The 24,343-nt window shown below is 40.2% G+C and overlaps 2 protein-coding genes across 3 annotated transcripts; one reads left to right on the top strand and one right to left on the bottom strand.

Moving 5' to 3' along the window:
• Positions 1 to 593: 593 nt before the first annotated feature.
• On the bottom strand, positions 594 to 7,440 carry psma8 (proteasome 20S subunit alpha 8). The gene is made up of 7 exons (XM_058379538.1): positions 7,225 to 7,440; positions 4,360 to 4,486; positions 4,001 to 4,125; positions 2,986 to 3,108; positions 1,972 to 2,091; positions 1,822 to 1,884; positions 594 to 1,130 (listed from the first exon to the last, which is right to left on the bottom strand). The coding sequence occupies exons 1-7, from the start codon at positions 7,324 to 7,326 to the stop codon at positions 1,035 to 1,037; spliced, it is 756 nt and encodes a 251-aa protein (XP_058235521.1). The 5' UTR covers positions 7,327 to 7,440; the 3' UTR covers positions 594 to 1,034.
• Positions 7,441 to 11,923: 4,483 nt separating this feature from the next.
• Positions 11,924 to 20,987, top strand: LOC131345608 (BEN domain-containing protein 5-like). Of its 2 annotated transcripts, none has more exons than XM_058378563.1 (7): positions 11,924 to 12,273; positions 15,908 to 16,017; positions 16,361 to 16,541; positions 16,658 to 16,806; positions 18,693 to 18,906; positions 19,823 to 19,953; positions 20,272 to 20,987. In XM_058378563.1, the coding sequence occupies exons 1-7, from the start codon at positions 12,234 to 12,236 to the stop codon at positions 20,311 to 20,313; spliced, it is 867 nt and encodes a 288-aa protein (XP_058234546.1). In that variant the 5' UTR covers positions 11,924 to 12,233; the 3' UTR covers positions 20,314 to 20,987. The 2 variants fall into 2 exon arrangements, with proteins under 2 accessions (XP_058234546.1, XP_058234545.1); XM_058378562.1 differs by having other exon boundaries at positions 16,226 to 16,541; positions 20,272 to 20,986.
• The last annotated feature ends 3,356 nt before the right edge of the window (positions 20,988 to 24,343 follow it).

The following is a 24,343-nucleotide window of genomic DNA, read 5'->3' as shown; positions in this document are numbered from 1 at the left end:
TATGTTGCCAAACGTTTTGGGACACCTGCCTTTACATGCACTTGAATGTAATATGGAGTTGGCCCACCCTTTAGAGCTATAACAGCTTCAACTCTTCTGGGAAGGCTTTCCACAAGGTTTAGGAGTGTGTTTATGGGAATTTTTGACCATTCCACTAGAAGCGCGTTTGTGAGGTCAGGCACTGATGTTGGACAAGAAAGCCTGGCTCACAGTCTCCGCTCTAATTCATCCCAAAGGTGTTCTATCAGGTTGAGGTCAGGACTCTGTGCAGACCAGTCAAGTTCCTCCACACCAAACTCCCTCATCCATGTCTTTATGGACCTTGCTTTGTGCACTGGTGTGCAGTCATGTTGGAACAGGAAGGGGTCATCCCCAAACTGTTCCCACAATGTTGGGAGCATGAAATTGTCCAAAATGTCTTGGTATGAAGCTGAAGCATTAGGAGTTCCTTTCACTGGAACTAAGGGGCCGAGCGCAAACCCTAAAAAACAACACCACCTGAATTCAGTGATTTGGAGGGGTGTCCCAAAACTTTTGGCAATATAGTGTATGATAAATACAACTCAAATGTAATACACTCACCCACTCGAGTATACAAACCACAATACTTTATTTGGGTGAATTAGTCTGAGCAAATCCATACAAAATCCTCAGTTGTATTATGGAGCTCACAGCAGTCGACAAATGAAACACCAGGGAAATTAGTCTTATAAATGTCCGTCACTGTGTTTGGAAGGCAACGTTAGGTTCGTACATTATATCCAATTAAGGTGTAGCTTCAAATTTCATCTGCACAAAAAGCCTCTCATTAAAGACATAAAAAAGGCATGTCAAACAACAGTGCTGTAATGAAAGGGGATTTATTACCTAATAATAAATCTTATTATCGACGCTGCAACAGTGGATGAGAAATGAGGCCTGAGTGAGGCGAACTGTGGACCAAGTGCTTGTGCCAGTATAAAAAAAAGAAAAAAAAAAGAAAAACAAATAAATGATAACGGCGTATTGAAGTTGAGTTTGAGTATGTTTAGAACCTATGAGGACTTCTTCTGTTTCTTCTTCTCAGCTTCCTCCTCTTTCTCCTTCTCGATTTCGGCAACCAGTGTCTCGATTTCTTTGGACTCTAGGATCTGTTAGATATGGAGAGAGAGTGGTATATAATGTTCACTAAGGATGCACGGTAAAATGGAATAAGCTGTAATAACTATCGACTATGAAGGAGCGCCGACTTGAAAGAAATTCTGTCCGTTTTATAGCAATGATGTTTGGATGAAGAGGTGTGGAAGGAATGCACTGAAAGACGATTCATAACCTGCTGCCACAGCTAATGATCAGACATGTTTGTTGAAGCAGGGCAAGTATAAGCATTGTACTTTTGCTTTGCTTGCCTAAAAACACTAACAAGGTTATAAAGTGGGAGCTAACGTCATGTATGGTGTGCCAAGTGCATTATACTAACAGTAACTGATGAACAGATGATTATAATTCAAGCCCCAGCATTACCAAGCTGCCACCTGAGCAAGGAAATTAACCCTTTCTCTTCCAGGAGTATCATGACTGACCCTGTGCTACAACCACATCTTCCTGGGATATGTAAAGATCCAAATCAACCATAATCTAAGATCTCACTCGTATTAAAAAGTCCAACAAAAATGAATCCAGATTTTAGTTGTAGCATAAAGTTTCCATACCTTTTGCCAAATCAGTTAGAAGTGTATGTGAATATCCATGATAATATGCATTTAACCAAGTGATGAAAACCAAGTTTAAGCTGTGCAATCAAACATCACCATCAGAGAAAAGAAATCGAGAGTATATTACCTTGAGAGGTTGGTTTCTCCTGATCACAGCCAGCTCAATATTCTTTCCACCAGTCTGGACAACCTGAGGAGCATCATTCAAAAGGCTATAAACACAACGAACCAATCTGATAAAAAAAAAGTCTGCCTGTGTTGAGAATGTGTTTATTACCTCCAGCAAGGCTTTAATAGCCAGTTTGATAGCGTCGTTGTCGCTAGCAATGGCTTCATCCGTGTAGTTCTTCTCAAGAAACTCGCGCACAGTTTTGGCACTGCGTCCGATCGCATTTGCCTAGTAACAAGAAGAATAGAAAGATATTTGATAACTATTACCAAGATAAAACCATAAACCCCTACAGTTTGTGATAATGGTAGCAAGGCTGGCTAAAGCAATATGGAGGAGAGGAAATGACATCTGACCTGAACCATCTCTACAGGAATTACATTTTTCAGGTGTGGTTAAAATGTTTGCATACATTTTTAGCAAGCTGATTAATGGAAAGGGCTCCAACTTTCTACACACACTTGGATGTTTGCTGGCGTAATAGCAATACTTTCCAATTAACTGCAACTAGTACAAATGCAATGTGGGTGTGCCTTGTACCTTCTGTTTTAGTGCTAATGACGCAAGAAAGGACTCAACCTCTTAGTAGTCTGACAGAGGTGATGTCTAACTATAGAATTAGAGACCCCAGAAATGCTCCAAGTCGTCTAACCAAGCCTCCTCATTGTGTGTGTGTGTGTGTGTGTGTGCGCAAAATGCATCTGCATTCTCTTTCAGGAAGCTTCATTATAGCACTGGTTTGTTTTACACAATCATTGTCCAGAGCAAGAAGGTCAACACGCTTGTCTCGGTGTATCCTCTACCCTATGTTGATGAATGAGTTATGGAAATTGGCTTGTGTGTCACTTCATATTTACACCCCAGTAAAACCAGCATGATCACTTGATCAAATTGCAACATGCTTCTGTCAGATTTGTTTTGATGAAAACCTTAAGAGTGCGCCATGAATTAGAAGCAAATCGATTTTTGAATGAAATGAAGATTTTGTGGGAAAATGATACACTATGTGGCACGACACCGATTTCCTCTAGACTCGTAAACAGCACAATGAAACACACCATAGCTGCCATGATGTTCCATTTACGTGTTTAGCAGCATGTTACTTATTAGAGTCTCTCTTACCTTCCATGCGTGGTACGTCCCTGAAGGATCGGTCTGATACAGACGTGGAGTCCCATCATAGTCAAACCCCACAATTAGGGCGGAGATGCCAAATGGCCGCCTGCCATTGCTCTGGGTATAACGCTGGTGAAGAAGAAAGAGAATACAATGCATTCATTTGTTTGGATTTCGTCATAGAAACTTCCTGTGTTTTAAGCAAAATTTCTGATGGAAATACACTGACCAGGCATAATATTATGACCACCTGCTTAATATTGTGTTGATCCCCCTTATTGCTGCCAAAAAAAGCCCTAACCCATCATGCACTGTGTATTCTGACACCTTTCTAGCAGAACCAGCATTAACTTCTTCAGCAATTTGAGCAACAGTAGCTCGTCTGTTGGATCGAATCACACCTTCGCTCCCCACGTGCATCAGTGAGTCTTGGCCGCCCATGACCCTGTCACCGGTTCTCCACTGTTCCTTCCTTGGACCACTTTTGACAGATACTGACCACTGCAGACCGGGAACACTCCACAAGAGCTGCAGTTTTGGAGATACTCTGATCCAGTGGTCTAGCCATCACAATTTGGTCCTTTGTCAAACTCGCTCAAATCCTTGCACTTACCCATTTTCCTGCTTCTAACACATCAACATTGAGGACAAAATGTTCACTTGCTGCCTAATATATCCCACCCACTAACAGGTGCCATGATGAGGAGATCATCAGTGTTATTCACTTCACCTCTCACTGCTCATAATGTTATGCCTGATCAGTGTATTTCATTTGCATTAATATTATACCCAATTAATATATGATTACATTAATGCATTAAATAAAGGTAATTAACATACTACACAGACAATAAAGTGCCACAGGCAAAGCAAGAGAATATATATGATGATGTATTTATGTGTTGCTTGTACAACAAGCACAATTCTACTCCTAAGATACAATTACTATCTCTAATCATGCTGTGAGAAACCTCATGCCTCGTTAGATGTGCAAGTTACTTCAGTATCGAAGAAGCGGTACCTGTTTAAGCGTAGCAATGTAACGTGTGATGTATTCTACAGTAACCGGGTCTTCTACTGTAAGTCTGTGACTCTGACACTCCACTCTTGCTCTGTTAATGACGATCCTTGCATCAGCCGTGAGACCTGGACGAGAACAAACCATGCAGGACTGCTTTTTCACATATTACATTCTCCTTCAAACTCAACTTGAAAAAAGACAGAATGTTTCAGCTTCTTTAAACCCAAGCAATAACAGAAATATATTATGTAATAATATCACCTACAATAAACTGGAGATCAGATTACACACACTGGTGCTTGCAAACACAGTGCTTGAAACAAGCAGGCTCGGGGGAAGAAAAAAAAAAGTTAGCGTACCTGCAAAGGCCATACACACATGCTCATCGAGAGCACAGATCTTCCTAACCGTTCTCTCCTCTTGCAGCTTGGCTACAGACTTCTTTTCTACACCCAGAACAACGATGTCTTTACCCCGGATTCCAACCTGTATGAGGAAACAAAATTAAAGAAAAACTTCAGGTCAATGATGTTGAAATGTTGTTTTGCAGACACCTGACCATCACAACCATATGTGCTTTGCTTGTCGAACATCCCAGTGCAGATTTATTCCCTGTGGGCTGTTACAATAACTGCCACCCTTCTGAGAAAACTATCACAGGATGTTGTCTGGGGATTAGTGATCGTTCAGCTACAAGAGCATTATCAAGATCAGACACTGATTATGTACGAGTGATGAGATCTGGGGTTCAGTCAATGTTCCAGTTCATCCCAAAGGTGTACAGTGGAGATGAGGTCAGAGTCAGGGCTCAGTGCAAGACACTCAAGTTCTTCTACTCCAGCTTGGATAAACCACATGTTCATAGAGGAACAGGTTTGGGCCTCTTAGTTCCAGTGAAGGGAAATCATAATACTACAGCACACAAATATAATCTAGATACGTGTGCGCTTCCAATCTTTGTGGCTGATGATTACGATGATGATGTTCGTCCGTCGTAGATGAAGATGACCATGACATCAAAGCATGGGGAAGAACCACATATGGTCTAAATATTTTTGGTCATATGGTATATTTTCAATATTTGCAATTCATTTTTTTAGTTGTCTTTTTCATAGTTAAACAAACAAAAATTACTGCAGTATACGGTGATGAAGTGAATCAATTTCCATTAAGACAAAAGAAAAAACTATTCAAAAGGTAGCATAACAATGTGCAGCTGACTGGCTTCATCACACCTTACTACATTTACACAGGGGCTTTTTCCCCCACCTGCATTCCTTAACCACTACTCAGAGTGTATTAGACTAATCGATTTGTCTTTGCATCCTAATAAACATTATTAAATTCATTATATTCAGTAAAATAAATCTTATCAGTGCAGATACCTGAATATCTTCTCTTTACTAATAACATCCTATTCTTTTCAACAGAAATCCAGTGTAACATGATTTATGCGTTCATTTTTACCACAGCCAACCATTTGACAACTCAAGGTTTTTACTACTTACTACATTTTATCCTTTTAGAGTTACATTTATCAATCTGGACTCAACTGCAGCTTAAAATGCTAGTGAGAAACCACTGTCTTGGGTTGAAGTTACTTCAAGTTACTTTTTTTTTTTTTTTTACAAAGCACTGACACCAGAGACTCCTTCCACACAATATTAAACAAACATCTCCTTAGAGTCCGCTAATGAAGTTCATCTGATGTCCTAAAGCTGTTACTATAAACACTAACATACACTATATTGCCAAAAGTTTTGGGACACCCCTCCAAATCATTGAATTCAGGTGTTGGGCTCGGCCCCTTAGTTCCAGTTAAAGGAACTCTGAATGCTTCAGCATATCAAGACATTCTGGACAATTTCATGCTCCCAACTTTGTGGGAACAGTTTGGGGATGACCGCTTCCTGTTCCAACATGACTGCACACCAGTGCACAAAGCAAGGTCCATAAAGACATGGATGAGAGAGTTTGGTGTGGAGGAACTTGACTGGTCTGCACAGAGTTCTGACCTCAACCCCATAGAACACCTTTGGGATGAATTAGAGAGGAGACTGTGAGTCAGGCCTTCTCGTCCAACATCAGTGTCTGACCTCACATATGCGCTGCTAGAGGAATGGCCAAAAATTCCCATAAACACACTCCTAAACCTTGTGGACAGCCTTCCTAGAAGAGTTGAAGCTGTTATAGCTGCAAAGGGCGGGCCAACGCCATATTACATTCATGTGCATGTAAAGGCAGATGTCAGTTTTGACCTGGCTCGCAGTCTCCGCTCTAATTCATCCCAAAGGTGTTCAATCAGGTTGAGGTCAGGACTCTGAAGTTCCTCCACACCAAACTCACTCATCCATGTCTTTATGGACCTTGCTTTGTGCACTGGTGTGCAGTCATGTTGGAACAGGAAGGGGTCATCCCCAAACTATTCCCACAAAGTTGGGAGCATGAAATTGTCCAAAATGTCTTGCATTAAGAGTTCCTTTCACTGGAACTAAGAGGCCAAGCCCAACCCCTGAATTCAATGATCTGGAGGGGTGTCCCAAAACTTTTGGCAACATAGTTTATAAGATATAATATTGTGTATAATATAGTACATTAATATAAACCTTGCAACTGGAACTATTTCCAGGGATACTGTTACAGAAAATGCATGAAAAGTATCCTAGCATTCAGCAGCTTTGCGGTGAAAGAATCAGTACATGATTAATTTCTTTGCAGTGGAGATGTTCCTGAAGTGACAGAGACGATTAGGATTAGAGTTATAATATAATGGCGCCCTCTACAGGCGCCGTGTATATTACACAAAAACTCGGTGCATCGTCATATAACAAAAAATATATTATTAATATTAATAGCCACGAAGGCTATACATACTATTACACTGTAAAAAACGTATGCAGAATTAGGTTAACTAATATAAAGTTCATAAATATAGTAATTGCTCAGTCTGTAACTTGGAGCTTGGCCTGTAAGCGAGAACATGCAAGTCACGATTAGCCGACTTCTCATTCAATGGCGCTAACGTTAGCCAAGTTAGCTCTGTCGCCAAATAGCCATTATCACTACTCTGAAGATTATATCACTTCTATACTGATTAGACAGCGGTGCTACATAATCACTTCTATGTATCTATAACACTGCAGCTATATTCAGGACATTTTAGCGTCCAGTTGAAGAGGTCAACCTATTCTGCTAAACAGAGCTCGCGCTCATCGAACACTTACCGCCGTAGAGCCCTTCTTCACCGCTTCTTGAGCATATTCCACTTGAAAGAGATGACCGTCGGGAGAGAAAACAGTTATAGCTCGATCATATCTAGCTGCCATTTTTTTTATTTGTAAACGAGATCAGAAACGAACAGAAGCGTTATGCTATATAAGCTAAGCAGCATACACCAACTTCCACAGGCAGCGTTTGGGCTCCGAGAAATTCAACTCGCATGCGCGTCACGGCTAAAGCGTTGCATTCTGGGAGTTGAGAGTATTGATGCGTTTACGGCGCCGCCATCTTGGTAGAGGCTACATAGCTGTAGGGTGAATAGGGTTCTGTAAGGTACATAGCTGTACAGAAAATGAAGTACACCTGTATTATAACAAAGGGGAAATAAAAAATATCTCAATAAAATTATACTTTTCAATTTTTAATAACACATTCTCTTATAGAGGCAATTGCAAGCAAGTGAGCAAAAAAAAAAGTGATAAATATGTACACCAAGCAGTTTTTCAAGCAGGTGGTGGTGCTCTCCTGTTGAAGCATCCTCAGCAGATGTCTGCTGTGTTCAGTCTGTTGCTGCACACTGTTCTGTTTCTGCACCAGCGAGAAAAAAACCCAAACATCATTCATCACACTGCACAAACACAATATTATCACTCACCTGCTATCTGCTGTCAGTACACATGGTGGAACATTCAGCTGTACGTGGTGACTTATTATCCAACCTCACTTCATTTACATTAACCTGCCAGACTTAACATGGTGAAGAATAAACATGTATTGAGATGACACACTGGCAATCGAAAGTTCAGACTGAAATTGGACTTCTTGACTGGGAAGAAATGGAAGAAATTTCATCAGGTATCACTTTGATGAGATTTAAACAATTTGTCTACAAATAAACAATTAGTGTAGATTTATTCATCTGCTTTATTTCAGTCAAAATAATGATCAGGAGTCTATCCCAGGAAAACAAGGCAGGAATACACACTGGATGGGATGCCAGTTCATCAGCAAACACCATATGCACATGCACACATGTATGCAAACACACACACACACAAACACACACTTATTCATCTTCAGTAACCACTTAATCCTGGTTAGACTCACAGTAAAAATTACATTATTTTTTTTAAAGTAAAATAAGATGGAATTATTAAGGATTGTGGTTACAGCTTGTGGTTTCAGTTAACATAAATCATTTGAGTGTGTAAATACTTGAAACCCGTCTCTCAAATGGTGATCAGTGGTGCTCACTCAGTGGAAAATATATTCTTTCCACAACAAGCTAATGAGCTGAGGCAGGATATTACACTTAATAGAGGTTGTGCTTGGTCCAGTCAAAACCAAGAACTTGAAAAAGCCCAGGAGTGCGCTCACTCTCCAGTACAGCCTGTATAACGAGACATTAGCACACATTAGTCACATTCTGTATTCTGCAAAAAGTCAGCTTGGCTAAATTTTGCCAATAACCTTTTCTGACACAGCTACTTTAGACAATTCCCTAAAATAACAAGAATGTTTTCCAACCTCTCTGCTTCTGCAAATATAGTGTTGAGGTTGTCGATCCACAGAAACCTGCCCACAGGTGCACTAGTGTAACTGTCAATGACCCAATGACCATGGCCCATAGACCACAGATGACCATCGATTTCCTCACTGACCTATCCGATTCCACCATCCTAGTCATCATAAACCACTCTTCCAAGTCCCTGAGTCCCATACCACTCATGCGCCTCCCTTCTGCCTTTACCACAACCAAATTGCTATTCACTCATGTTTTTCATTACTTTGGGCTCCCTGAGGATATAGTGAGTAATCAGGGAGCACAGTATACAAGACAGCCACTGTAGATTAGAGGCATGGCTTAGTGTATCTTAAGTGCCATTTTCAAGGTCAAAGAATGTTCCAGTGCTGTTGTACGTCACCTATTTAACTACTAGAGGCAAAATCTTGACTCATTTTTACACACACAGTTTTTAGACTGATGGTATCCTAAGTCTGTGACCTATTGAACCAGTGTTAATGTATTCACTGATAGAGACTTCAAAGCACTCTGGATGAGAGCGTCTGCCAAATGACGGAAATGGAAATGGAAATGTTTTGCTCCTTTAAAATGATAGTGGGTCTCATAACACAACACACTTAATGAAGAAGTCCAAGCAACACCTGTACTTTCTGTGACAACTTTTACAGGGTTACCATCAAGAGCATTCTCATTAGCAGTATCACAGTCTGTCAAGGAAGTTGCTTGGCTCAAGTTTGCAAAGCTCTGGTTAGACCTGCTCAGATCATCTCACATCACTGGAGGACACCAGGAAAACCCACAATAATATAAATAGAACCAATTCATAACACAGCTTGATTACACTCCTACCAACTGGTAGACATTAGAGGAGCACATTTTTATTTACCAGCCCATACAGCTGCCTCTGTTTATTTTTGTGCACACACACATACACACACACACACACACACCATCTTGTTATCACTGGTCTATAATCGCACTTTAACTGTGTATTTTAGTGCCAGTGTTTATTCATCTATCTATCTATCTATCTATCTATCTATCTATCTATCTATCTATCTATCTATCTATCTATCTATCTATCTATCTATCTATCTATTTATTACATCATGGCCTATCCACCTCTTGTTCCTACTTGTGTCATATGTACAATATATGTATTTTATATATAGCAGACTCCATTCTACTGTGCAATTTATTACTAATTAATAACACTTTCTGTACAGTATTGATGCTGACTGGGTGGAATGTGAAGTAAGAGATTCTCTGTATCTGTGATAGAATCTTAAATCAAGCCATTAATTTATTAATCCAGTTAGAAATATGGGCAGAAATATGCAGACACCTGACCATCAACACCATATGTGTTCCCTCCTCAAACCTTCGCTACAAAGTCTAAAGCACATAATTGTCTAGAATGTCTTTGTGTCCTTTCTAAGAGACCCAAACTTGTTCCAGCATGACTATGTCTCTGTGCACAAAGCAAGCTCAAAAAAGAGATGTATTTAGTTATTACTTATTCAGGAAATACATTTTTCAATGTATGCATTTATCTCTAAGCAATCAAGAAGTGATAGTGGAAAAAGTGGAAAAGGAGAAACTTTCATAGGGACCAGACTCACACTGGATAGTATGATTATAAATAATTTCCTTCCTGTAACTATGTACTATATGATCAAAAAGTGCAATAGAGTAACCAGGAACATTCATTCTAGTTTTAACATGAAGTCTATTTTGTTCACTGATCATAGCAATTGTAGACAAGTCATTGTAGCATCACCTGGAGTCCAAACCCATCTCCATGGTTTCTAAATCCACAACTATGCACCAGAATGTAGTGAAGAGTCGGGTGTTCAAAAATACATCTGGATATAATAGTCAGGTGTCAACAAACAATTGTCAAAATAGTGTATATAGAGTATACACTATATTGCGAAAGGTTTTGGGACACCCCTCCGAATCAGTGAATTCAGGTGTTGTTTTTTAGGAGTTTGGCTCGGCCCCTTAGTTCCAGTGAAAACCAAGACATTTTGGACAATTTCGTGCTCCCAACTTTGTGGGAATAGTTTGGGGATGACCCCTTCCTGTTCCAAATATGACTGTACACCAGTGCACAAAGTAAGGTCCATAAAGACATGGATGGGTGAGTTTGGTGTGGAGGAACTTGACTGACCTGCACAGAGTCCTGACCTCAACCTGATAGAACACCTTTGGGATGAATTAGAGCAGAGACTGCGAGCCAGGCCAAAACTGGGACATCTGCCTTTACATTCACATGAATGTAATATAGAGTTGGCCCGCCCTTTGCAGCTATAACAGCTTTAACTCTTCTGGGAAAGCTTTCCACAAGATTTAGGAGTGTGTTTATGGGAATATTTGACCATTTCTCTAGAAGCGCCTTTGTGAGGTCAGACACTGATGTTGGATGAGAAGGCTCACAATCTCCTCTCTAATTCATCCCAAAGATGTTCCACCAGGACTCTATGCAGACCAGTCAAGTTCCTCCACACCAAACTCGCTCATCCATGTCTTTATGGATCTTGCTTTGTGCACTGGTGCACAGTCATGTTGGAACAGGAAGGGGCCAAAACTGTTCCCACAAAGTTGGGAGTATGAAATTGTCCAAAATGTCTTGGTATGAAGCATTAAGAGTTCCTTTCACTGGAACTGAGGACCTGAGCCCAACCCCTGAAAAACAACACCTGAATTCAAGGATTTGGAGGGGTGTCAAAAAAAACTTTTGGCAATATAATATACATGTTTAATCATTTTGTTAACTAAGTACATCATATAGAACTATAATATTAAAAGGGTCTTGACTCATGAAATCTCTTTTGCCAAAACAAGTGTGCTTGGACCTAATGGTTTGGCATGAAATGTTAGATTGGGGTAAATGGTTAAATGAAAACATTACATCAGTTCCCATTTGTGTCTTTGTATTCATCATCAGGGAGAGATGAGCTATATATTAAAATGGCAAAAATAAAAACACCTAGATGATTCATACACACTTTTCATATCTATAAATATGCTTCCATGTGTATAAAAATATCCATATACACTGTATTTAATCCTTACGTCTCTGCTTCAGTAAGCCCCCTTTTTTTTCCATGTGAAAGCTGTCGGCTGCTTTACTCTACCGTACCATTAGGATTAAACGCGACCGTCCATTAGGAACCATCGGGAACCATTAGATACCATTAGTGCTCCATTACAGACCATCAATGTGACATTAGACGGCACTGAAAACGCGGCGATTTTGGTCAGAACACACGGTAGAGACTTTAAAGTGTGTGGGCATGGTGGGGGTGGTGAATGAAATGTGTGTGAAGGTGGTGTTTTTGTAGAAAGCGCAGTTAGACGGATGACTGGGATACAAAGAGCAGAGACTTGTTCCTGGTGCAGCTGCACGCGCTGATGTTCCGCTACTAGACTATTTAAGGTTGCGTTATCAAACCCGACGGAAGATCTGCTTTATTACACTTTAAGATGTCGCGTCGAAAGCAGACAAAGCCGAGTCCTCTGGAAGGTAAGCACAAGGATACACATTTGGCTTAGGCTTTAAATTAACCCACGAATGGAGAATAATATCATGGGAAAGACTCCGGTTGCTTTGTAATGCTGACCAACTTCCGCCCAGGACTGACCATTACAGAGAGTCTGACCTGAGCATTACTGAGAGTCTGACCATTACGTGTGCATGTTATAAAACATTCACGTTTGCACTGTTTTTTTTCCTTTTCTTTTCTTTGCTGGAAAAGTTTGTACTTATCTAGAATAAGCCAAGCAAACTGACTGCTAGTGTACGTGTAAACTTAAAATAAATGAATAAACAAACAAATAAACAAATAAATAAAGGTCAGGAGTGTATGTGATGTGCATGAAATCTTATTTAAAAACTTGACCCGACAGCTGATGTGCTGATGAGACTGAATGTCATTTATGATTTTATTTACAAGTGAAAATCCTATAACATGAATAAAAGTCTGGGGGGAAAAAATAGTATATTCATTCATTCATCTTTGGTGATATCAGTTCATGGTGGACAGGACTGCAGTGGATCTGGAGATTACAACGGGGCACGAGGCAGAAATACTCCCTGGATGACCATTCACACACTCAGTCACACAATCCTCTATCTAAAATAGCCAGTCCTCCAACTAGCGTGTTTTGTGATGTTGAAGGAAACCTGGAGAACCCAGAGGAAATCCTTGTGTATACCGGGAGAACATGTACATGAACAGTACTGGTTTCTACCAATCTTCCATATGAGCTCAGGATCAAACCGGTTCATCTAGAGCTGTAAGGTGTCAACATGACCTGCATGCAAGATGTTTATCTTATTGTCTTATTAACATGTTTGTAGGTTTGGATGACTGCCACTTTGTGCTGCCTGTACATATTGTCATAGTACGCTAAGCTGTAAAAAATCTTTTATTTGCACGTTCTACTGCATCAACATCACAATATTATCTAATATTATCTACATAATTGCACAGTTGCTTATTGAGTGGTGAGTGCCTCAGTGTTGCGTTAATTGCACATTTCAAGAATTCCTGAGTGGATTTGTTGTCGGGTGGTAGAAATTTATTGAACGATGGCGAGTGTGTACAGAATTCAGAGTACAAATAATGCTGGAAATGCTACATATGGGATCTTCAAGTATATCCCAAATGTAATGTGTCTGTGCACTGGTCAGTTCTGGCATCACGCATCATTATGTTGAAATATTTGTCATCTTTCCGACATGCTGAATCTGAGGGTTATGTTTATGGTTATACTTGTAGGTTCATGACTTAGTGACTAACCGCTGACTCTATATGTTGGTTAATGCAGTCAGGACTGACCTTGCATGTCAGTGCAATGTCAGTGTTGCATTTCTCTGATATATTGTTTGTCTGATTGCTGCTCTACCGTCATTATAATAACACATGAAATGGACCATGCATTAGAAAGCAGGAAAACCTCTAATGGTCTCCATTTCCATTAAGGCTTTTCGATCATCATGCCCGCTAATGGTTCTTACTGACATCCATTAGATTGTTGCCATTCCACTGTTTTCTAGTACGGCTGGTGGTGGTTTCACCCAATTGTTGTTTTCCATTAGTCTAGTTTCCATTAAAGTGGTGTTTTTCCCATCAGGATATAGAATAGCATCTCACTCTTTTGTCTTATGTATGCTGTATCAACAGGCGTCATTCATATACAGTGCCTTGCAAAAGTATTCACCCCCCTTGGCATTTTTCATGTTTTGTTACATTATAACCTGTAATTTAAATGCTTTTTTAATCTGAATTTTATGTGATGGATCTGCACAAAATAGTCTAAGTTGGTGTAGTGAAATGAGAAAAATATATATAAAAAAGAATTTTTAAAAATTAAAAATCTGAAAATTGGCATGTGCATATATATTCACCCCCTTTGCTATGAAGCCCCTCAAAAGTTCTTGTGCAACCAATTACCTTCAGAGGTCACATAATCAGTGAAAGTGTCACATGATCTGTCAGTATAAACACACCTTTTCTGAAAGACCCCAGAGGCTGCAACACCAGTAAGCAAGAGGCATCACACCATGAAGACCAAGGAGCTCTCCAAACAAGTCAGGGACAAAGTTGTTGAGAAGTACAAGTCAGATGTCCAAATGTTTGATGATCCCCTGGAGCACCATCAAATCCATCATCTTTAAATGGAAAGAACATGGTACCACAACAAACCTGCCAAGAGAGGGCCGCCCACCAAAACTCACAGACCGGGCAAGGAGGGCATTAATCAGAGCAGCAGCACAGAGACCAAAGGTAATCTTGAAGGAGCTGCAGAGTTCCACAGCAGAGACTGGTGTATCTGTGCATGGGATCACAATAAGCCGTACACTCCATAGAGCTGGGCTTTATGGAAGAGTGGCCAGAAAAAAGCCATTACTTGGTGTTAAAAATAAGAAGGCACATTTTGAGTTTGCAAAAAGACATGTGGGCGACTCCCCAAATGTATGGAGGAAGGTGCTCTGGTCAGATGAGACTAAAATTGAACTTTTCGGCCACCAAGGAAAACGCTGTGTCTGGCACAAACCCAACACATCCCATCACCCCAAGAACACCATCCCCACAGTGAAACATGCTGGTGGCAGCATCCTGCTGTGGGGATGTTTTTCAGCAGCAGGCACTGGGAAACTGATCCGAGTCGAGGGAAATATTGATGGTGCTAAATACAGGGATATTCTTGAGCAAAACCTGTTTCAGTCTGCCTGTGATTTGAGACTGGGACGGAGGTTCATCTTCCAGCAGGACAATGACCCGAAGCATTCTGCTAAAGCAACACTCGAGTGGTTTAAGGGGAAACATTTAAATGTGTTGGAATGGCCTAGTCAAAGCCCAGACCTCAATCCAATTGAGAATCTGTGGTTAGACTTGAAGATTGCTGTTCACAAACGGAAACCATTCAACATGAAGGAGCAGGAGCAGTTTTGCCTTGAGGAATGGGCAGAAATCCCAGTGGCAAGATGTGGCAAGCTCATAGAGACTTATCCAAAGCGACTCGCAGCTATAATTGCGCAAAAGGTGGCACTACAAAGTACTGACTTTAGGGGGGTGAATAGTTATGCAAACCTTCAAACAATCCATTTTATTTCCAGGTTGTGAGGCAACAAAACATGAAAAATGCCAAGGGGGGTGAATACTTTTGCAAGGCACTGTAGGTGTCTATATTTTCCATGAAATGAAAAATGTTAAACTTTGGTCTGCTATGATTTGAAAGCAAAAATTGTATTTCTTTCGGTGATGTTATAGGGCTGGGACATAACAGACATTTTGTCAAGTATTTGATTACACACTAATTGTTTAGACTTTTGTCTCTGTTGCTGTTGCGCTTGTTCACTGTTTGAGGAAATTACACCTAGCTAGCAAGGGTTTTGACATCTTTAAAAAGACCTGGCTACATACCCAATACGATCTTTGCAGGAAAACTGCTGAGAGAATTAGGAAGTAAAATAAAAGTAAACGTTGTCCACATCATTTTGACAAATTATACCTATTTATAAATTTGACCCCAAATCATTTTGGCTGTTTGTCAGAGTTAAGCTACAGCAAGACAGATAATAAGTGTGTGTGTGTTTGTGAGAAAGCCTTCTGGTTCCTAAACCATCCCCTTTGGAATTGCGTGTATTTAAGATCATGAAATGGACCTTGAAATTTCAAGACTTCCAGCTCCCTGCATGGAAAATGAGGAGGAAGAAAGATTGCTGCTGGATGATTGCGAGTATCACGGTGAAAGCACTGAGGTAAAAACTTTCAGACGATCTTAATACTGACCTGTTATTCCACATGTGTTATACATTTTATATGAATGTGGATCTTGTATTTCAGCACATCTTCTGAAAATATTTGTCAAACTTTGAATTCCAAGAAACATAAAGTTGCTGAATATGAAATATAGAGGCGATGTTCCATCAAAGTAAATGGAGTTTATTGTTCTCTTGCCTTCCACAGCAAGAAAAGAAGAGCACAGTAGAGTCACCGAAAATGTCTCTGCTGGATCTCATGAAGAGACAGATCACTGTGAAGAGACAGAGGGATTTCTTGGACAGTGATGACGAGTCTGTTGTTTCTTATAAACTTTACCAGGAACTTCAGGATAGTTACGTGACGCTGAAAAAACGTCTCAGAGAGAAGGACGTTATCATTGCGGAAAAAGACGCGGCAATCAGAAAGCTGAGCGAAAAGTGCAGAAGGATGACGGTGGAGCTGGACAAGATCAGACAATTGAACATTTGCCTTCAAGAACAGCTTTTTTTAAAAGAAGAAGGTTCGAAACTTTTTTCACTTTCAATCTGTTGCAGTATTTATGCAGCTAGACTAATCACAACTAGATTTAATAATGGTAAAATATATAAATGCCATATATTTATATATTAATCACAGGGGCCGTCACAGGGTCGCAGCCACAACATATGATTCACACAGAAAACACAGAATGTTTCTATGAGCCCTATGAGCATGTATTGGTTCCTAAAGTGAAGGAACTTAAAGAACCCCCACCTGAGGATTTCACAGAGAAGGATTTCGGGAGGGTAAGCTGTCATTCCATATTTTTTAGATATGTGTGGCAGTCCTGGAGAACCCATCAGATGTCAGTGTGATTGAATTCAGTTGAGCTTAGTCAAACTGGACAGATAACTGGAAAAGAATTTTAATTTTTGACTGAAGTCGAAACCAGTGTGGTCTTCTGCTGTTGTAGCCCATCTTCCTTTAAGGATTGATGTGTTCATTCTGAGATCATATTCTGCTCACCACGGTTGTGAGGAGTAGTAAATTGATTTACTGTACTATTTCTATTAGATCAAGCCAGTTTGAACACTCTCCTCTGACCTCAATTCCAGAAGCCGATTCTAAAATATTTAACTAAAATAAGTCACTGAGGTGAGGATTTTCTCCATTCTGATGTTTGATATGAACATTCTTAGAAGCTTTTGGCTTGTATCTGTTATTTTAAGCTGATGCACTGATGTGACTGATTGGATATACACTATATTGCCAAAAGTATTCGCTCACCTGCCTTGACTCGCATATGAACTTAAGTGACATCCCATTCCTAATCCATAGGGTACAATATGATGTTGGTCCACCCTTTGCAGCTATAACAGCTTCAACTCTTCTGGGAAGGCTGTCCACAAGGTTTAGGAGTGTGTTTATGGGAATTTTTGACCATTCTTCCAGAAGCGCATTTGTGAGGTCACACACTGATGTTGGACGAGAAGGCCTGGCTCTCAGTCTCCGCTCTAATTCATCCCAAAGGTGTTCTATGGGGTTGAGGTCAGGACTCTGTGCAGGCCAGTCAAGTTCATCTACACCAGACTCTGTCATCCATGTCTTTATGGACCTTGCTTTGTGCACTGGTGCACAGTCATGTTGGAAGAGGAAGGGGCCAGCTCCAAACTGTTCCTACAAAGTTGGGAGCATGGAATTGTCCAAAATGTCTTGGTATGCTGAAGCATTCAGAGTTCCTTTCACTGGAACTAAGGGGCCAAGCCCAGCTCCTGAAAAACAACCCCACACCATAATCCCCCCTCCACCAAACTTTACATTTGGCACAATGTAGTCAGACAAGTACTGTTCTCCTGGCAACCGCCAAACCCAGACTCGTCCATCAGATTGCCAGATGGAGAAGTGCGATTCGTCACTCCAGAGAACGCGTCTCCACTGCTCTAGAGTCCAGTGGCGGCGTGCTTTACACCACTGCATCCGACGCTTTGCATTGCACTTGGTGATGTATGGCTTGGATGCAGCTGCTCGGCCATGGAAACCCATTCCATGAAGCTCTCTGCGCACTGTTCTTGAGCTAATCTGAAGGCCACATGAAGTTTGGAGGTCTGTAGCGATTGACTCTGCAGAAAGTTGGCGACCTCTTCGCACTATGCGCCTCAGCATCCGCTGACCCCGCTCCGTCAGTTTACGTGGCCTACCACTTCGTGGCTGAGTTGCTGTCGTTCCCAAACACTTCCACGTTCTTATAATACAGCTGACAGTTGACTGTGGAATATTTAGGAGCGAGGAAATTTCACGACTGGATTTGTTGCACAGGTGGCATCCTATCACAGTTCCACGCTGGAATTCACTGAGCTCCTGAGAGCGACCCATTCTTTCACAAATGTTTGTAAAAACAGTCTGCATGCCTAGGTGCTTGATTTTATACACCTGTGGCCATGGAGGTGATTGGAACACCTGATTCTGATTATTTGGATGGGTGAGCGAATACTTTTGGCAATATAGTGTATGTATGATTAAGCAGGTGTTCCTATTAAAGTGGAATAAATTAAGTTATTAAGCAGAAATTCACCATGTGACAGGTTTTTCCCAAGCCACCATTCTATGTCAATACTTCTGTTGACTATATAACTGTACTGACCTGTATTTCATTACATTTTAACTCCAATTTCTTGAATACACTTTGTTAAAGGTGGACCTTGGACATGGGGTGCTTTTGGACAGACAGAAATGGAAGGCCATCCAAAGAATGGATTCTCATTCTAAGTTTTGTAAGTCGTTGGCTGTGGCCATTTGGGGTCTTGAGACGCTAAAGGAGAGGAGTGTGACCGGGTCCAAATCGAATGCCATCAAAGGGTCTGTGGCCAAGCCTCCATTATCACCGGAGAAAGTTGGTGTCATTAGAGGTAGTTCTATTGCTACCACATTATATTAGAAAGTAATATTTTTCTATGGACTGAGTTCTATATTTAGTGTATCTTTTAATATAACAGGATTTTACTTAAAATCTAAAACGTGCATTGCCCTGACTTATTTACTGGAATAGCACATACTTACTTCCTGTTAATTAATTTTGTACATATACACTATATTGCCAAAAGTGTTGGGACACCCCTCCAAATCACTGAATTCAGGTGTTGTTTTTCAGGGGTTGGGCTCAGCCCCTTAGTTCCAGTGAAACTTTTTGGACAATTTCATGCTTCCAACTTTGGGAATTAGAGCAGAGACTGAGAGCCAGGCCAAAACTGGGATGTCTGCCTTTACATGCACATTAATGTAATACGGAGTTGGCCCACCATTGCTTCTATAACAGCTTCGACTCTTCTGGGAAGGCTTTCCACAAGGTTTAGGAGTGTGTTAATGGGAATTTTTGATCATTCCTCTAGAAGCCCATATGTGAGGTCAGGCACTGATGTTGGACGAGAAGGCCTGACTCACAGTCTCCACTGTAATTCATCCCAAAGGTGTTCTATCGGGTTGAGGTCAGTACTCTGTGCAGGCCAGTCAAGTTCCTCCACACCAAACTCGCTCATCCATGTCTTTATGGACCTTGCTTTGTGCACTGGTGTGCAGTCATGTTGGAACAGGAAGGGGTCATCCCCAAACTGTTCCCACAAAGTTGGATTGTCCAAAATGTCTTGGTATGAAGCTGAAGCATTAAGAGTTCCTTTCACTGGAACTAAGGGGCCAAACCCAACCCCTGAAAAACAACTGAATTTAATTATTTGGAGGGGGTGTCCCAAAACTTTTGGCAATATAGTGTAGCTTTAATGTTTCACCTATCAAGGATAAATTTAATATTTGGATTAATTTTCTTGAAAGAGTGCCTGAAGGAGCGACTACAGCAGCGTGGCTATCAGAAGGAGGAAGTCGATGGGCAGCTGCGATTGGTTCGACGATTTCTCTCTGAGAAAATTTGTGACATTAAAAGGAAAGTCAGTATAAATTTAGAGGTGAGTTTTGTTTAGTGTTATATTGTTTTCATTTTAGGGATGCACTGATTAAACTGACGTCTACAGAGCATCTGAGCCGTTTTCTCCAAGTAATAGATATTCATTATTATATTATATTATATATAAAATGGGTTCAATTTGACCTGAACACCACACAAGGATTAAATACATCAGTGGATGCAGTTTAAAAATTTGATCTTTTACAGATCCACCAGTTTTGGGTCAAATGCCAGTGTTCAGTTTTGCATGAGTTCATCCATAGTTTCTCAAATTTGAACATATACAAAGGCTTGTTTTTCACCTGCTTTATTGTTCCAGGGTACCAGTCCTTCCACCAGTTCACAAGTTTCTCAGACCTAAAGATTTTCTACACATTTTACTACCAGGTGCTACAAGATCTACAACAGCAAAGGACTGTGAATTACTGTAATGGGGAAAAAATATTCTTTTATTAATTAGGAAAAAAATGTAATTTTATTTCCAATTATGGGACGGTTATTATGACATGTAATGCTCATTAAATCACAAGGCTGTTGGATTCTCAAGCCTAATTGGTCATCAGATGATTCATTTTGTATAGCAGCAGACAGAGACAGTCTGTAATACATGTCATTGCTTTATAGGCATCTTTTCTGTATTTTAAAAAATTATTAATAAATAATTAAAAATAAACAATCCATCATAATCTATGGCTTTTAAAAAAGTTCATTTGTTCTATAACAGCTGTAAATGGATTAATGTTCAATAATTTTGATGGTCAATCAAAGAGAAATAAAACATCTTGTTTTAAAGTAATGAGCTGTAACACATCACACAGGGTGCAGTTGTTAATTCATTTCCTATAAGAATACAGTATGTGGTGTTTGATTTCTGACATTTATTATATCTTATCATATTTAAAACCAATTTTGTGTCATTGTGCACTATGTAAATCTGTTCCTTGATTTTGTTTGAAAGCAATTTCCTCCTAAATATATCCCTGGTTTGTACAGAACCCTTTTTAGTATTTCATCAAAGACAATTGATATAAATTTCAATCTTTTGTGTAGTTCTTTGATTCAGCACAACATTCATAATCTGCAAAGATTTTGGAAACACAACGTTCTAAGGAGAAACTGAAAGTAGTGTTATTATGAGAACAGAAGTGCCTCTCTGTATCTCTTTATCTGATTGCATTCAGTAAGCACCTGCAATGTTTTAGTGATAAAATGTGTTGGCTTTATAGCCGTATAGTGCGCGTAGTCACTAGGTGAATAGGTCAATAAGCTGTAAAAATTTCCCAGGACAGGCGTGTCCATAAGACTCCTTGATTTCTTTCTTTTATTTAAAAAAAAAAACAATACTGCTGCAAATTTCAGGATTATTTTCGCCTGAATATTTGTGTTCTACGCCTTTAAAGGAATCTACATCGAGTAGATCCGAAGTTCACACTTTTAATAATAATTGTAAATAATAACGACTGGCTAATATTTATCCATTTGATGATGAACTAATGTTAAATATAGAAATGCACTTAGTGTAAGTTTACTGTCAATGTGAAACATTAATTCATAAAATTAATTGCAACAATTAAAAAAAAATCAACAAAACTCGTGCGGGTTAAGAACATTGGGATGAAAATACATTTATGGCATCCAGAGCAGCTTTATATCTCATTTTTTATACGATTAAGCCATTAGGGGTTAAGGGCCTTGCTCAGGAGCCCAGAAGTAGCAGCTTGGGGGATTTGGGATTCAAACTCACAACCTTCTGATCAGTAGTCCGACACCTTAACCACTAAGCTAATACACCACCTATAATGGCTTAAGTATCCTTTTAAATACTCTGCTAGACTACTGAAAAAAATATCCTAACTTCCTTAAATGCTCAGAAAATGTAAAATAGATAAATAGGTAAGTAAGTAAATAAATAAACAAGTAAGTAAATAAAACCACACTAGATATCACATGATGCTTTGGGCATTCTGGTATTTTCTGGTAAATCAGTGCATTGCTCAAATTCCCTAATTGTGTACAGTACAATCCTGTAAAACAATAAAACAGTATTTTGCTGTAAAAGGTGATGGTCAGTGAGGAGCTCACCTTCTCACCTCTCTATACCTGTGACAGATACACACTTTTTTCCCACTGATGGCACGTTTTCTCTCTAAATAGCATTTTCTAAAGTGCTTTTTTAACAAAAGCAACTAAAAAGCATTAATTATTAATTATGTGCATTTATTGCATACGCCCTTTTAAAAGCACCATTTTATTTTTTTTTTATTTTTTTCTAAATATCTATTCAGCCACAACAATGGGTTTTTAAATGTGTTTGTGTTTTCATCATCAGCTATCTTGTATATTTAATTTATATCTCGTTTAATTGAATTAAGTTATGTAGTAACAGAATACACTATATTGCCAAAAGTATTCGCTCACCTGCCTTGACTCGCATATGAACTTAAGTGACATCCCATTCCTAATCCATAGGGTTCAATATGACATCGGTCCACCCTTTGCAGCTATAACAGCTTCAACTCTTCTGGGAAGGCTGTCCACAAGGTTTAGGAGTGTGTTTATGGGAATTTTTGACCATTCTTCCAGAAGCGCATTTGTGAGGTCACACACTGATGTTGGACGAGAAGGTCTGGCTCTCAGTCTCCGCTCTAATTCATCCCAAAGGTGTTCTATCGGGTTGAGGTCAGGACTCTGTGCAGGCCAGTCAAGTTCATCCACACCAGACTCTGTCATCCATGTCTTTATGGACCTTGCTTTGTGCACTGGTGCACAGTCATGTTGGAAGAGGAAGGGGCCAGCTCCAAACTGTTCCCACAAAGTTGGGAGCATGGAATTGTCCAAAATGTCTTGGTATGCTGAAGCATTCAGAGTTCCTTTCACTGGAACTAAGGGGCCAAGCCCAGCTCCTGAAAAACAACCCCACACCATAATCCCCCCTCCACCAAACTTTACACTTGGCACAATGCAGTCAGACAAGTACCGTTCTCCTGGCAACCGCCAAACCCAGACTCATCCATCAGATTGCCAGATGGAGAAGTGCGATTCGTCACTCCAGAGAACGCGTCTCCACTGCTCTAGAGTCCAGTGGCGGCGTGCTTTACACCACTGCATCCGACGCTTTGCATTGCACTTGGTGATGTATGGCTTGGATGCAGCTGCTCAGCCATGGAAACCCGTTCCATGAAGCTCTCTGCGCACTGTTCTTGAGCTAATCTGAAGGCCACATGAAGTTTGGAGGTCTGTAGCGATTGACTCTGCAGAAAGTTGGCGACCTCTTCGCACTATGCGCCTCAGCATCCTCTGACCCCGCTCCGTCAGTTTACGTGGCCTACCACTTCGTGGCTGAGTTGCTGTCGTTCCCAAACACTTCCACGTTCTTATAATACAGCTGACAGTTATCTGTGGAATATTTAGGAGTGAGGAAATTTCACGACTGGATTTGTTGCACAGGTGGCATCCTATCACAGTTCCACGCTGGAATTCACTGAGCTCCTGAGAGCGACCCATTCTTTCACAAATGTTTGTAAAAACAGTCTGCATGCCTAGGTGCTTGATTTTATACACCTGTGGCCATGGAAGTGATTGGAACACCTGATTCTGATTATTTGGATGAGTGAGCGAATACTTTTGGCAATATAGTGTATATTTATATACAAATGACAGTAAATATTAAACACCAGAAGAAAAGATTTATGACATTTCTCTCCTGTCACTGTTGCTGCAGGTGATTTCTGTGGCCAGTAGATGACGCTATAGCCACTTGCTTTACAATTCCCATTCATTTGTGTAGCACTTTTAACAATGGACATTGTCTCGAAGCAGCTTTAGACAAGTATAGAAACAGAGAAGAGAAAATATATATATATATAAGTTAAGTAAGTTTTTGTCCTCATTTTATCTCTAATGAACAAGCCTGAGGCGACGGTGGTGAGGAAAAACTCTCTTAGATAATATAATATAAAGATAAAGATAATATAAAAACCTTGAGAGGAACCAGACTCCGAAGGGAACCTCATCCTCGTTTGGGTGACACCGGACATTAAATGTAAATAATGTCATTTCTACAACAGCAACCAGGGGCTCATGAGGAACTATTAGGTCAGTGAAGGTTCTGAGTTCATTATAGACACTAATTCCTTGCTGATGAAACAGCAGATCTGTGACGGTGGAGACGGTGTCTCCATGTGGCTCTGTCCACAACTGTCTCCTGGTCACAGGCTGTCCACACAGATCCATCCACTGCATCACCACCAAGCGACAAGACTCCAACCACGGGTAGAACATTTTGTCTCTATGATATCAGGAAGCTTGTTAATTGACTTGGTTGCATTTTTGTGTATTGATTTTATTGAATGTATTTACTTATATTTTGCATATAGTGATTAGAAAAAGCG

Source organism: Hemibagrus wyckioides, linkage group LG25 (assembly GCF_019097595.1).
Source record: "Hemibagrus wyckioides isolate EC202008001 linkage group LG25, SWU_Hwy_1.0, whole genome shotgun sequence".
In the NCBI taxonomy this organism is placed as follows: domain Eukaryota; kingdom Metazoa; phylum Chordata; class Actinopteri; order Siluriformes; family Bagridae; genus Hemibagrus; species Hemibagrus wyckioides.
Note: the sequence above shows the minus strand (reverse complement) of the source record. Positions and strands in the feature narration are given on the sequence as shown.